General features: G+C 39.4%; 1 protein-coding gene across 1 annotated transcript in view; it reads left to right on the top strand.

The window, feature by feature from the left end:
• LOC127571116 (F-box only protein 36-like) overlaps positions 1-16,599 on the top strand; it is a 38,048-nt gene that overhangs the window by 10,267 nt on the left and 11,182 nt on the right. Inside the window, exon 2 of the mRNA XM_052017187.1 lies at positions 13,646-13,754. Within this exon, the coding sequence (XP_051873147.1) occupies positions 13,646-13,754 (109 nt within the window). The remainder of the gene's footprint in view (positions 1-13,645; positions 13,755-16,599) is intronic.

Here is a 16,599-nt window from a genome sequence, read left to right as displayed (position 1 = left end):
GTCTTTCTTTTTCAATCTTTTTATTAGTTTTCAAATTAATACAGATTAATATATCAATGTTTATACATGTAATACAAAGAGATCAGGAGAACAATCATGACATGGATAATCATAAAGAAAAATAAAGTATCAAAAAAAATCTGTAGATCCAACGATCTGTTAGTGAATGAATATAATATAAAAGAAATTTATTATAAAATAGAAAAAAAATCCCCAAAACAATAAGAAAAATTATAAACAATATATCAAACCAAACTAAGCTAAAGAAGAAAAATTTAAAAAAAAGAAAAAAAACTGGACTAAAATTTCTCAATAGAAACAGAGCAATATTATGTCGTCAACTCTGTTCCTCTATCTCCTGCACAGTCTCTAGGCAACTATAAGGACTACTGACCCCAAACACCACCACATTGTTACAAAAAGATTTTGCTTACATTAAACTTAATTAAATTCAGAACTTCCCTTTATAATCAAACAAAAATGGCCCAATTATTGTTGTAAAATAAAATAACAGTGAGTTTATGGTAGCACCATAATTATGAAGTAAATAGGATTGCTTCATCCAGGCCTGTGCTGTTACTGGTGGAAATCTGGAAATTGCTGTGTGTAGTGTTCTTCCAGAAATGGCTGGTACATGCATAAAAGATCCCCACTAAATACAACCGGAAGATGTTGGGGTGTAGTTTTCTACATCCTAATTGCAGCCAAATAACATCTTTGGCGCTGAAATTTAACCTTTTAAAGGCATGATGTGTCATTTCATGATATTTTCATTATTGTAGTTTTTAAAGAAATAAAACTAGTTGTTTTACATTTTTCTCTGCTTTGGATCTCTTAATCACTTTTTTCCTTTGTATTTTGTTTTCTGTCAACACTAACATTGGAATAATAATTCCAACAGAGACTACATTGTTTTAGACTGCATCTCTGTAGGCATTCTCTAGTCTGACAGGTTAAGAAGACTCCATCAGTTCCTCTGTTCTCATAGACTAGGTCCTGTGCTGTTAGAATCAAAAGGCCAAATGCTACCTCTATCCAAAACTGCATCTTGAAAATTATTTTAACAATGCATTTGTGGTCTTCAAGTATGATCTTTCTCTAAGGATGGGCTAACTGGCAGTGTGGTAAAGGTTGCAGGTCACCATTGGTGTTGCTATCCCATTCCAAGGGTTACCAAAACACTGTCCAATTTTCCATCTTCAAATGAACATTTCTCATTGCAAGCTGAAATACAGCACATATGCAGTTTATCTGGTTGTAACTGTGGACCACAATCATTCAAAGGGCACAGGCAAAGCAGCAGTGAAGGTCATGGGGAAAAACAACTTCATCAACAAATTGATTGATACAATGTGGGGATTAAACGCTTCTGTACTTTTGTCAATCGCTTTTGTCCTACTCCTCTGTGGCAGGATACTGTCCTTCAATCTGAGCTCAGTTTCTTTGTACAAATCTGGATACTGTGCAGTTAAATGAGCCACAAGGATAGTGACTGCAGATCTCCATTCCACTCTACTTCCACAGTGTTGGCCATTGTCGCCCTGGAAACATTTGGCATAATGCCCCCTTTGCAAAGTTTATAGCTCGACCTGTTAATCTACTTCGAAAATTGATCAGCTTATTGCCACAGCATTTGGCTGCTTCAACTGACATTGCCATTGAAGCAAGATGGAGAGCGTGATACCAGCATTAGAATGCAGGAACTCCTACTTCATCACTGGCGTGGTGGAGGGCCTACCCAGCTTTGACCTGCCTCACTGAGAGTAATTCAAAATATTTTTCAAACAGATGTACAGCCAATCAGTTTTGATGGAGTTATTCTTGGCAGTTGTGGACTGGACCAGACAATGTCTTGTATCACTGATTTACCAGGCTAATTCATGGGACGAGAGGGTTGTCCTATCAAGAGAGGCAAACAGGTTATGTCTGTATTCCTTAGAGTTCAGAAGAATAAAGGATGACCTTATTCAAACACATAAGATTCTAAGGGGGCTTGATGGGTCGATGTTGAGATGTTCTCCCCAGTGGGGAGCCACAAGCAAAGGGATATAGCTGCAGGTTACAGGGCTGGTCATTTAAAATAAGCTGCATAGATATTTCTTCTCACAGAGGGAAGTGAGTCTCTGCAATTCTCTGTTGCTGAGGGTGGTGGAGGCCAGATCATTAGATATATTTAAGGTGGAGATAGATAAATATTTAAAAGATCAAGGAATTGAGCATTATGGAAACTGACACAGAAGAGGAGTTGAGGCCAGCATAATTTAGTCATGATTATATCGAATGGCAGGGCAGGTTTGAGGGGCTTGTTGGCCCATTCCAGCTCCTATTTACTTGTGTCCTTGTGAAAGCTGCCTATTCCAATTGCAAGGGTGGATTGGCAAACCATAACTCCACCAAATAAATAACTAAAAGACCAAGTGTAGAAGCCTATTGATAGAAAGCCTGTCAGTAGGCAAAGTGTAATGTTTGACTAGTTTGTTCATTTGGCATTGATTCCAAAACTTGGTTCTTTATCATTTGTCCTTTGGAGGTAGTTCCGAAAATCAAAAGATGCTGAAATCCTGAAATTTTAAAAACAAAAGTATTGGGAGAAACTCAGCATTTGTGGAAAGAGATGCAGAATTACCATTTCAGGTAGAAGATCTTCTTTATTTCCAGGGTGAGAAAACAAGCTAGCCTCAAGTTGCAGAGAAGGTGGGGAAAGTGAGGGCAAGATGGTGATGAGGGGATTGGGGTGGGGCTATTATGCAGTTTATCATATTCAGCTCCTATAGATGTTCAAGATGCCAATGGCACCTTGTAAACAGCATTGTCTACCATTTTTTCATCAATATCTCCCATTCTATACATTGTTAACTGTCATTAAAAATGCAAGATGCATGTTCAAGGCCTCCTTAACCAAGATAGTGACCTGCTCATCTTGCCTGGGATTTCAAGGTGGTTATGCACTCTTTAATTTGACAGTCTTTAGTCGGGTACAAAGTAGCTGAATGAAAGGGTCAGAACACAATTTAACCCATATCAGTGTCAGAAGGAAATATTTAAGCATCTGCACAATGCAAATTTCTATCCATGTATTGTGGCTCTCCATACTGCCCAAATCTTTAAGGGTTTGAGAACTAGGACAATTTTCAGCTGAAGAAATTAAATAATGTATACCATTCAGCTTTCAGCATGCATTATTTTCCACAGCTTTGTTTTCTGGACTAACAAAGCGCACAAATTTGAGTCAATGGAAAGCATACAGCAGTCCTGGTGTCATCTACAAACGGCCAGTTGTGTTGTCAGCGAACACCGACAAAGCTTTCTAAGGGTGTCTCAATGAGAAATAGTGAAAGATATTTGAAACATTTTAAAAAGAAACAACTCAGAAGCATATTCTTCATCATCTTAATCCAGAGAACTTCCTTAGGAAACCAATGTAGTTTACTACATTCAACTGGTCATTTATTAAACAAAGTCGATGTAAAGAATTTTAACAAATTATATTCGTGTAAACATTTTTTTTAACTTAAAGAAGCATTGTAAGATAAGATTCAAGATATCTTTATTAGTCACATGTACATTGAAACACACAGTGAAATACATCTTTTGCGTAGTGTTCTGGGGGCAGCCTGCAAATGTCGCCACTCTTCTGGTGCCGACATAGCATGCCCACAGCTTCCTAACCCCCGTTTGTCTTTGGAATGTGGGAGGAAACCGGAGCACCTGGAGGATACCCATGCAGACACGGGGAGAACATACAAACTCCTTGCAGACAGTGGCCGGAATTGAACCCGGGTCACTGGCGCTGTAATAGTGTTATGCTAACCGCTACACTATTGTGCCTGCCTATTAAATTATTAAATAATATTTCACAGTGAGCCAGGTAATGAGACATTAAAAGGCATCTTTATCACCAATTAAAACATTATATTAAATATTTTATTGATTGTGGTGTGGAGGAAGGTGGAAAGGAGAACTTTTTAATAATGGTAAAAATAAATAAAATTAGATGGAAAAAATTGCACCAAAATTGAGTCTAGAGGCTGCAATCTTCAGACGGAAGATGAGGTGGTGTTCCTCAAGCATGGATTAGGCCTCATTGTAACTCAGTGTGGAAAATGCAACATTCAGCCCTTGGTTCAGTTAAGTTTCCAGCCAACGGCAAATGCCAGACTAGAACAGTTGCTGTCTCCCAGGGTGGCACCTCAACAATCATGCTGATCTCTCAGAAAGAAAATATCTGCATTGCTGGTATGGGTTGGAAACTGCTTTTAAGAGTGATATGATATGTGGAACAATAGCAGCAGCGTTTCAAACTTCCTTGGCAGAAGTTAGACCTTTCATAGTTTGTGCATTGAAGTTGAAGTTATAACTCTGGCTCTTGGATGCTGCATCATTGTTGGTTCCATAGGTATACTGAAATACTCATCCATTCCATGTTAGAATTGTTTGCCCACTTTTCTTTGCCAACTTAGAATTGGCATAGGATTTCTGGAAGGCTTTCTATTGCTTCAGTTGATTGTGTATGCTTATTAGATGAAAATGACAAAAACTTCAGGTGCTGGAAATCTGAAATAAAAATAGAAAATGCTGGAAAAACTCAGCAGGTCAAGCAGCAGCTGCAGAAAAAGTAACAGTTCCTTCATCAGAACTTTGTTAATTGTTCCTCTTTCCACAGATGCTGCCAGACCTGACGAGTTTTTCCAGCTTTTTGTGCGTTTATGCTATTAGATGAGCTGTGTAGCCTGAACCATCAACGTTCTTATCCGAATCTGCTGAGGAAAAACTATTTTGAGACTCTGCCTTCTAGTGACCTGGCATCTGTACTGTCTATTTGCTCCTATATCTTCTTTATGATTCATTGGAGCAAAAAAAGTTGGAGATGCTGGAAATCCAAAACAAAAACACAAGATATTGAAAGCAGGTCAAATGGCACGTATAGATGGGTGAAACAGTGTCAAAACATTTTGGTTACGGGCCCTTAACAGAATTGGAAAAGTGAGAAAACAAGTGTATTAAATTGCAAAGAGGAAGGACTAGAAAAAACTGGGTACACGTTATTAGACATACACTGTGGTCTTTCCAGTTTTAATGAAGGATCCTTGACTTGAAATGTCAACTTCACGTCTTACCACAAAAAGATCCTCCTCTATCTTAGCCTCTAAAGTACTTATAGTGCTGAACTTTAAGTGGGTGATTGCAACTGAGCAATGATGTCTCCCCATGATACCTGCCTTTTCCGTATCTGGATGGGATGTCTGCATTTTATTGGTAGCTGAAATGAATAAAGGACAAGATTAAATTATGATAAAAGAATGAGAGAAAGTAAAAATTCTTCAAAATAATCTTCAAAATTTGCTTCCTAATACCACTTCCGGTATCCACAATACATTGCCCCTTTAAGAGATGGAGGCTACTTTTAAATGCCTCCAGCAACTTGCAATCGCATGCTTTGGGCCCCTGATAACATGAGCAGTGATTGAGCAAAGGGGTGGTGATCCCTGCAAGATTAAAAAACATCAAAATCTGCATGTAGCACTAATTTAATGTTCTAGCTATGATGCACTGAATTGGTTTGCTTCATCAAATTCCCTGGGCCCATTTTCAGAGCACATCCAGTTTCATAACCAGCATGTCTTCTTCATTATGTTTCAAATCCTATCTTTATTGTTAAGTCTTGTGTGTACTGAAGAAAGCAAGAGAATGACTGAAAGGATTTTCAAAAATTACTTGGAGCAGTTTGTCAATGATAGATTTTGCTCACAGCTTAATTTGTTTTTCATACAACCTTGGTACCTAAGAGGAGCTTGCTAAGAATGGCCCAGAACTAATTGCCCTCTTCACCTGCTTATGCGTAACAAATGTTTCTGACACTCAGTTCTGCTCAACGTACTGATTGGCTCGTAACATATTCCTCTATGTAATATAATACTGCTAGTAACTGTCTTCTACATCAGGCCTGCGTCCCTAGTTGGTAATTTTTTTATTTCTTTTCTTTGTTTCTATGTCCCCAGGGCTCTTCAGTTGTAAATCTTTGCTAATCGTTACAGAAAATTAAATCCTAACCGTGACATAGAAATGTTTAGAATCATAGTATCGTTGTGGCACAGGAGGAGGGCATTTGGCATATCAAGTCCATACTGCTTATGTTTAAGGAATCTATTCCAGCCTGGTCCCCTGCTTTTTCCCTGTGGCCCTGCCAGTTCCAGGATCTATCCAGTTCTCTTTCAAAAGAACTTAGATTCCTGAGGAAAATTGTCATCTCTTTATTTAATGCAGTTAGTGTTAATGATTTGGAAATTGCTGTTTCTGCCACTTGTCCATAAGACCATAAGAAATAGGAGCAGAATTAGGCCATTCGATCATGGCTGATTTATTATTCCCTCTCAACCCCACTCTCCTGTCTGCTCCTCGTAACCTTTGACGTCCTTACTAATCAAGAACCTATCAACCTCCGCTTTAAATGACTTGGCCTCCACAGCCGTCTGTAGCAATGAATTCCACAGATTCACCACCCTCTGGCTAAAGAAATTCCTCCTCATCTCAGTTCCAAAGGGATGTCCTTTTATTTTGAGGCTGTGTCCTCTGGTCCTAGACTCCCCCACTTCTGGAAACACCTTCTCCTCGTCCACTCTATCCAGGCCTTTCAATATTTGGTAGGTCTCAATGAGATACCCCCTCATTCTTCTAAACTCCAGTGAGTACAGGCTCAGCCATCAAATGTCCCTTCATCCCCGGGATCATTCTCGTAAACCTCCCCGGACCCCCTCCAATGCCAGCACATCCTTCCTTAGATATGGGGCCCAAAACTGCTCTCAACATTCCCAATGTGGTCTGACCAGCTCCTTATAAAGCCTCAGCATTACATCCTTGCTTTTATATTCTAATCCTCTCGAAATAAATGCTAACATTGCATTTGCCTTTCTTACTACCAATTTAACCTGCAAGTTAACCTTCAGAGAATCCTGCACTAGGACTCCCAAGTCCCTTTGCACCTCTGATTTCTGAATTCTTTCCCCATTTAGAAAATAGTCTATGCCTTTATTCCTGCTACCAAAGTGCATGACCGTGAACTTCCCTCTCCTATATTCCATCTGCCACTTCTTTGCCCATTCTCCCAACCTATGTAAGTCCCTCTGCAGATTCCCTTCTTCCTCAACACTACCTGCCCCTCCACCTATCTTTGTATTATTCGCAAACTTGGCCACAAAACCATCAATTCTGTCACCTAGGTCATAAAGATATAACGTGAAAAGTAGCGGACCCAACACCGACCCCTGCGGAACACCACTAGTCACTGGCAGCCAACTAGAAAAGGCCCCCTTTATTCCCACACTTTGCTTTCTGCCAGTCAGCCAGTCTTCTATCCATGCTAGTACCTTTCCTGTAACACCATGGTCTCCTATCTTGTTTAGCAGCCTCATTTGTGGCACCTTGTCAAAGGCCTTCTTAAAATCCAAGTAAACAGCATCCACTGACTCTCCTTTGTCTATCCTGCCTGTTACTTCCTCAAAGAATTCCAGTAGATTTGTCAGGCAAGACTTCCCCTTCCCAGGCAAGTTAACCATGTTAACTTCGGCCTACTTTATCAAGTGCTTCCAAGTACCCCAAAACCCAGCCCTTAATAATGGACTCTAACATCTTACCAACCAGTGAAGTCAGGTTAACTGGCCTATAATTTCCTGTCTTTTGCTTCCCTCCCTTCTTAAAGAGTGGAGTGACATGATTGTCTGCCCGATCTGCCAGCCTATTTCCTTATGAAGTCTGTTGTTATCCTCTAAACTGTTTATCACATCTTTAAACTTGGCGATGTCCAAAAAATTTTAACCCTGCATATCCAAATCATTTAATATCTATCAAAAAAAGCAGAGGTGCCAGCACTGACTCATTGGATAATCCACTCTCTGTCATCCGCTAAACTGATATATCAATCATTCATCACAGTACTCTTGTATTTTGTTTTCTATGTATACATTTTAGTGTCTAATATTTGTCACAGTGAGTTTGGAAGAATGTCTCATATTGTGTGAGGTATTTAAAATGTGTCAAATGATTACATTAGAGCTGTAAATAAATAGGAGTCCTTGATGATGATTAAAATAGTTTCAGAAGGCAGTTAATTTTAACTCTTGCTTTTTTCTTGAAGTCTAGGATACAAAGGAAGATAGGAGGAAGGATATACAAAATTTTAGGCAGGTAGGTGACAGTTTGTAGGAGTTACATATACATTTTGGAAGGTGCTGTCCAGGTTTTAAATTGGATGGGGGAGCAAGGAAGTAACGTGAGATTTCTGATATCCAGAATAGAGTTTGGGTGCAGAGCATTTGGAAGGATGGCCATGGTATCAAGGAGCATGGAATTAGTCTTGATGTTAGATCTTTTCCCTAGTAATTGCTGGAGAATGGGATGATAGTACAACAGCACTTTTGGTACTGATATTAGGAGCATTGAAAGTTTACTGAATATGGCAACAATGGGAAGATTAGATGTTATAGATACTGTTAACAATAGTCCACTGATAAGGGTTTTTCCAGTGATTGGTGTGCAATGGGTGCAAAAGCATGAAACAGAACCTGCTATTCCATGCATGGTATGACATCAAACTAGGATTGGCATGACATGGCAGCAGGAAAAGAAGGCAATGGATGAACACAGGATGAGAGCAGTGAGAGCCAGCAGGGGGAGAGTAGATGGGGGTGAGTAGAAAGGGATTGCAATTGCACTGGCCTTCAGGGTGAGAGAATGGGATCAATGAGCTTTGACAAGACAAAGGGAGAAAAGATGAGGAAATGCTGGAATATCAAGGGTATGTGATTCTTTTAGTGTGGGCAGTTTAAAGAACAAAAAACAAAATGCTGGAGGAACTCAGCAGGTCAGGTAGCATCTCTGGAGGGAAATGGACAGTCGACGTCTTGGGTTGAGACCCTTCACCAGTCCAGATGAAGGGTCTTGACCAGAAACATTGACTGTCCATTTCCCTCCACGTATGCTGCCTGACCCCCTGTTCCTCCAGCATTTTGTTTTTTTTTTCTCTCCAGATTCCAGCTTCTGCAGTCTCGTATCTCCAGTTTGAAGAACAGATGCTTGGTCTCGATGGGTTGGGCATTTAGGGAAAGAAATGAAGGAGGACCACCATTCTCTATGCTTGATGAGTTTATAGCAGAAATAAAAGTGACGTGCTACAACATCATACAGTTGATTAAATAATTATCTTTTCTAGTATATTTGGTGATGGAACTTAATTCTGCTTAAGCTTGAAGCAACTTTGTACATTTCTATTTCATTGCTGACCCGTCAATTCTCATTGCATTTTTTCAGCAGCATCCAGAAAATAATTTAAACACCCTTCCATTCCCATCTTCCCAGCAAACCTTGAATGCTTCCATGCCTTTTACCATCCTCCAGCCCTACCGCACCCTAAGAACACCTTGATATTATTGTTGAGTGCAGTCCCCAGAGCACCTCCACTTTAATGTAGGTGAGTATTTCTCATACAAGAAATGTTGAACATCTGAGCAGTCTTTTTTAAACAAATGTTTGATGTGGTACCCACATCTAAGAAACACTTTACTGTAGAACTGTTTCTTTTCAATTCCAAAATAATTACTACCTTAAGTCTGAATTCTCTTGGGCTTCTTTTGCTCAATAAGGGAATATAATGTGGGATTCTAATAGTTTTAAAGGTTACTTGCTCTTAGTGTTCTGGGAATTAAGGTTTTTGAAACCAAAGTAAACTGTTAAATACTTTGCTGTTTAACAATCCAAAGTTATGCTGCCATTTTTGTTTAATGTGTCTTTATATAAAAAATATAATTTGGGGGATTTTTGGGGTCATTCTCTAGGTCAGCATTTATTTCTCATCCCTAACCATCCTTGAAAAGGTATTGGTGAGCCATTTTTTGATCTACTGCTGCCCTTTTATAGAGGGTTCCTTTAGTGGCATTGGGAAGAGAGTTTGATAATTCAAATCCAATGATGAAGAAGTAATGATGAATATTTCCAAATCCAACTGGTGTGAACTTGAAGGACCTTCCAGCTGATGGTGTTTCTATGCTCCAGGTACCCTGGTCACTAGAAGTTGTGGGTTTGTAACTTTAGTGCCGTTGGGAACTAGTCTTAATGAGTTGAGCTTTGAATTTTCACTGTGATGAAGGTGTAATGGTGGTGGAAAATGTGAATGGTCAGTGTTGTGGATTGGATAGGAATCAAACAGGAAGCTTTTTGGCTTGGATTGAGTTTCTCAAATGTTGTTGTTAATGCACTCATTCGAGCAGGTGAAGAATATTATAACATGCTCCTGGCTTGTGCCCTGTTGATTGTGGGAAGTATTTTGCATCAGAAGTGACTCATTCAATATAGAGTATGCAGCTTCTGACATGTTGTCGCCAGTAGTTTTCCTGTTGCTGGTCTGGTTGAGGTTCTGGTAAATTATGCCGTAGGTTGTTAACAGTAGGATATTCCAAGACAGTAATGCTCTTGAATATCAGGTTTTGGAGAGTGGGTTGCAAGGTGGTCAAATTCCAGTGAGAGATGGTCATTGCCTGGAACATGTGATTTATATGTTATACTAATTACCAGCCCATATCTGAATGTACTCCAAGCTTTGTTGCAAGCAGACATACATTGCTTCATTTTCTGAAGAACTATAGATAGAATTAATCATTGCATAATTGCCCTATCAATGACTGTCCCCACTTTTGATCTTCTAATGGACAAAGTAGCTGAAGATAATTAGGCTCAGGACACTTCTGGGATAATTGTTGCAGCATTTTCCTCAGCCAATTTTGTCCCAATGACCACAAATATTTTCCATTGTGTTTGGCTTGACTTATGCCTGCAGAGGATTTTCTCCATGGTAGCATTGAAGCCAATGGGAATCAAAGCTCCTTAATATATTAGTATAATGCTGCTTTGATGTCAAAAGCAGTCTCTCTCACCTTCAGGATTTCAGCTCTTCTGCTCATGTTTGGACCATGAACCTAATGATAAAGGTTAGAGTTTCCATGTTGTTGGTAGATACTGGTGTTGCAGCTGCATTGGAACAGCTTGGCTAGAGCTACAGATCAACTGGAGCATAGCACAACAGCTGAGATATTATCATGGTCATAGCCTTTGCAGTATACAGATCTCTCGGGATATTTTTGACATATCATGAAGTAAATCAAATTGGCTGAAGACTGGCTTGTGTGGTGGTTGGGATCTCAGGGAAGAGCATGAGGTGTTTCAGCTAACGATGATTGACTTCAGATTGTCTTTTTCAATCATGCTAAACCCTGTCGTCATTGAGAATGGAATGGCCCTTTATCAGCCTCTTCCAGTTAATTGAAGTAAAGAATTGTGGATGCCAGAAATCTGAAGCACAAACAGAAAATGCCAAAAATATTCAGTAAGTCAGGCAGCATCTGTGAAGAGAGAAACATTGATTTTGATTTTGCATTGATTTTGCTTCAGGTCGGTGACCTTCATCAGTTCTCAAAATTGATTCTGTTTTCTCTCTCCAAAGATGCTGCCCGACTTGGTAAGTATTTCTAGTTAGCAGTTAAGTTCTAACATCATCCACAACTGGATGTGACAGGACCACAGAGCTAATGGTAAGATCTGTTGGATGTGGAATCACTTTGGTCTATCGAAGGACACTACCACTGTTTAAATACTCCCATGTGTAGCTTTGCCAGGTTGTCACCTCATTTTTGGGTACACTTGCTGCTTCTGGTGCTGCTGCTTGGTGCTGTTTCTAGCATGTCCTACAATTGCTATTGAGTAAGGGTTGATTATTTGGCTTGCTACTAGTGGTAGAATGAGGGATGTTTAAGGTTACAAATGGTTACAAACTGTTACAGAATGTAATTCTGCTGCAGATGCCCCTGGTGTCTCTTGGAGCTCAGCTTTGAATTGCTGGATCTGAATTTGTCACAATGGAGGAAGTCCATGGTGCTTTGTTTCCATGACAATATTTGGGCAGAAACTTAAAACAATATTCTATAATCTAAAAGGATATCTGGAAAATTAAGTTATCATGCAAAACTGGATAGTGAGTCTGCATGCATTGTGAGATAACACTATTTGTCATTCCTCCTGTTATAGATGTTCTGAAGTAAGCAAGATATACTTATTTAGCAGGCTGTATACGCAAGAAATCTTTGCCTTGTTTCATCCTTTTAAGAAAGGAAGGAAAAGACGCCAGGTAAATTTGACTGGATTTCAGCCAACTTGTCCTTGCCTATTTTAACTTTGCAACCCTGTTTAGAATCTCAACCATAGCTACCAGGAATTGTTAAGTTAAAGTACCTTCATACAATTGAGTCCATCAAGGAAAAAAAATGAAGGAATTTTGCCAAATTCCTGAAATTCAATGCAGGGATAGAATAGGACACATGATAAATTAATCGGTTTGTGCTACTTCATTGTTGCCAGCTTTGGAAACTTATTCATTAGAACAATTGTTTGTCCAAATGAAATTCAATGCAAGATCTGACTACAAGTCAGTACCATAGAATTCCCCAAAGATCAGGAAATAATTATTTTCCATTTGGCACCTTGCATCAGATTCCATGACAATCATCAACCACCAGGGGTTGCACTCCATCACTTTTCAGGTTATGAGTCACCAGCAGTATAAGATCACACAGGTTAATACTTAATAATGTTCTGACTATCATTTATGAATTTCAAAGTCATCTTCTGTGGCTTGTTTATGTAACAGGGAAATCAGATTCTAAGGATGATTCCCAGGAGGCCAAGATTATCTTCCATGGCAATTGTGGAAGCATAGGTGCTTAAGGTAATGATTTAAACAATCATGCCACCAGGGTCATTAGATTTTACCAAAATAGTTGTATGGCAAACCATTTAGAAAGGTGCTGTTTAAGCAAGGCTTGTTCATATCTGGCTGACTTGATTGAATTACTTTGAGGGAATGAGGGTCCTTGAAGGCTGTTCATTTGATGTCATTTACATGGATTTTTGAAAGAGGGTAATAATTGATGGGTGTTTTTGTGACTAAGATTGTCACCAGAGGGGTTTCACAGAGCTATTTGTACTTGTCTCCTGCTGTCTATAGTGTCTATTTATGATTTAGACCTAAGTACAGGGGAATGATAAAAACGTTTGCAGATGATACAAAAAATGATTCTGTGGTTGACAGTGAAAGTGAGCCTTTAGACTTCTGGAAACTATACAGATCATCTGATCAATTGAGTACAAAAGTGGCAAATGGAATTTGTTCCAGAAAAATATAAGGTAGTTGAGAAGGTGCAACGAGACAAGGGAATAGACAATAAATGGAAGAATATTGAATAGGAATTTACAGTATGTCATCTTCTGTGTTGTTGATATGGATATTACATTATCAACACATGTAACTTATGACAGGAGCACACAGAAGAATTTCTGGAGTGGACTTGACCTGGCAAATAAGTTTTTTTTAGTTTGCAGATAGGTAGCTCTAAAAGTATTAGCATGATGCAGCTTAATTTCTTTGCCTTTATCAAAGTATCTTTCATTACAAATTCATAATGGTTGAGATTAGTTTATTAGATTTTTCAACTTAAACCTCTTCACAAATTTGAAAACTTCTCCATTTTAAGATTATGGAAGTACATGCAAATAAATGTTATTGTGCAGATTACTTGTGACGGCCTGTAATTCCATATGAACGCAGGTAATCTGGAGGTGGTGGAAAATTTCACTTCGGAGTGAATTTCGAAATGTGAATCCCGGTGAACAAAAGAACTCTTACCAGGACTTCTTAGATGATCTTAATCTACAAGGTAAGAGAATTTATAGAGGTGTGGTAGGTTACATTTGTTGCATATTTTGGAAAGGGTATATTACTAAAGATAGAGTATGTAGTTTGAATACATCCTCATATTTTTCCCTGTTATTGCTGCACCTGGAATTTACTATTTACCTGATTAATCTTCAATCAATTGTTACCATTAACACCTTAATTCAATTGATTAAAAAGGGTGATTTTTTTTCTCTGAGAAAAGCTTTTAAAAGGTATAATTAAATTTAAATCCAGCTTCCCATCACCCTATTTCAAGATAAAGCCCTGGAGATAGAGATTGAAGTCATAGTGATGGGCAAGGAGTGCACAATTTAAATCAGTGGGTTTAGTTGAGCTTGGTAGTTGGTCAGGCATCAAATGGCCTGAAATCATTAAATTGCTATTCAGGCTATTTTAACCCCAGTGCTTCATTTACATGTGATGAGTCAGCTGCCGGTGTGAATATGTTGGGAACTGGCTATCACATAGAAAACATAGAGTTGGAATAAATGGGCCATCTCTTGGAAGGATATAATTAGGGGAGTACAGCAAGAATCAGTTCTTGGCCCTAAATTTATTTACTATTTATATTAACGGTCTAGAGGAGGGGGTATCCAGTTTGGCATGACACAAAAAATAAATGGTGGGGTATATTGTGATGAGGATGTTGCAATGGGATATAGATAGACTGAGTGATTGTTGGCAAATGGAGTTCAATATGGGAAAGTGTAAGGTTATGCACTTGAGTAGCAAGAATCAAAAAGCAGAATATTATCTAAATGGAGAAAGACTGCAAATGAGTGAAGTACAGAGGAATTTAGTGTTCTAGTGCATGAATCACAAAAAACTAGCAGGTAGGTCCAACAAGTAGTTAAGATAAATGGCATTTTGGCCTTTATTGCAAATGGTTTGGAGTTTAACAATAGGGAGGTTTTGTAACAGTTCTGTAGGGTGTTTGATGAGGCCACACCTGGAGTACGGGGCACAGTTTTAGTACCCTTACTTTAAAAAAAAATGATGTAGTAGCATTGGAGGCAGACCAAAGGAGATAAGAGGTAAGTTAAGAAAAGCTTCCCACTCAGATCTCCCCTCTCACCTTAAACCTGTGCCATCTGTTCTAGGCTCTCCTGCCCTGGAAAACAGACTCCGACTATCTATTCCTGTCTGTGTCCCTCATAATTTTATAAAGCTCTATAAGATGTGTTCACTAGTAGGAGGGGACAAGGGACATAACTACAGAATAAAGGACTGGTCATTTAAAACTGACGTGCAGAGAAATTTCTTTTTTGCAGAGGGTTGTGGAGACTAGACCATTGAACTATTTAAGATGGAGGTGGATACATTTGTGGAAGATTGCAGAATTGAGGGTTACAGGGAACTGGCACAGAAGAGGAGGCGAGGCCAGAGTAGATCAGCCATGATCATATTGAATGATGGGGCAGGGTTGAGGAGCCAGGTGGCCTACTCCTGCTCTTATTTCATTTTGTTTTCTTGTGGAAGGCTGCACCCCTTCCTAGGAGTGTGGGGGTGGCAAAGTGGGAAATTTCAGTAATCCTTGGGTGGATGCATTCCTAATTAGTTTATGATGTCACCAGAAATTCAAGATTCTCAATGCCATATTGGATGAGGTGAGAGATGATAGCCTAGAAATCAGATTGCACAGTGCTTTTATTTTGCACTCATGACATCCCTTCCCTTGCATGTTGTCCTGGGAGTGACAGGAATTAGCTCTTCCCCCGGACAGCAGTCCTTTGTACCACATCACCACACTGCTAAGTCCCATAGTTTACCTTCTGTCCTTCAGGGCTGCACCCACCAACTTCAACTTTGAACATTCTTGAATGCTTTGATTTCTCTGGTTAACCCTTCATTGCCCATATTCTCTGGCTAGCCAGAATGCACCCCTCCCCCCCCCCCCCCCAAAGTCACTCAATAGGGCATCTCTCCTCCAATCCTTAGGACTTCGGACTCTGTTCTGTTTGTGTATTTTCCTTTGTGAACTCCACAACAGACAAAGAAAAGGTGCAATGCTGCTTGAATGGTGAGAGCAGTGGCCCATGAACAAAATGGTTGTTAGGATGGCACACAATGATCCTTTACATGGTCATAATGTGCACTGCAATTTCTACTATTGCCATGATAAGAAGATTTTCAACATATGCAGTCCTAAGTGAGGAGCTGGGTGACAGACGTGATCAGTTCCAGGACCATTACTAATGTTAGAATGGATAATGCTAGAAAAGCTCAGCAGGAGAGCAGCATTTATGGAAAGAGAAAGAATATGCACTTCTAGTCTGCAAGCCTTTGTCAGAATGAGGAAAGAGAGAGATATGAGTTAGTATGGTAAATTGGTCTATTATCGTCACATGTACGAGGTACAGTGAAAACTTTGTTTTGCGTGACATCCATACAGATCATTTCGTCCTATCAGGTACATTGATGTAGTACAAGGAAACAGCAATAACAGAATGCGGAATATAGTGTTACAGTGACAGAGAAAGTGCGGTGCAGGCAGACAATAAGGTGCAAGGCCCATGATGAGGCCAGGAGTCCATCTCGTCACACAAGACAAGTAGTTTTCAGTAGCAGAAAGATGGGAGAGATGTATAGGAAAAGAAACCACTGAGGGCGACACAAGGAGAAAGGGACAGGTGGGAATCTTTGCTCTTTTGTGGGAACTTTTAAATGTTTTGACATTCATGGAAGAGAAATGGCAGCGAATTCAATAGTAAATTTAAAAAAATCAGAAGAACTGCAGATGCTAGAAATTGGAAATTAAACAAAAAATATTGGAAAAACACAGCAGATCAGGCAACATCTGTGGAAGAGAAAGAGTCCCTCGAGTA

The sequence above is a fragment of the Pristis pectinata genome, chromosome 6 (assembly GCF_009764475.1).
Source record: "Pristis pectinata isolate sPriPec2 chromosome 6, sPriPec2.1.pri, whole genome shotgun sequence".
Lineage (NCBI taxonomy): Eukaryota > Metazoa > Chordata > Chondrichthyes > Rhinopristiformes > Pristidae > Pristis > Pristis pectinata.
This window is presented reverse-complemented; position numbering and strand designations above follow the sequence as displayed.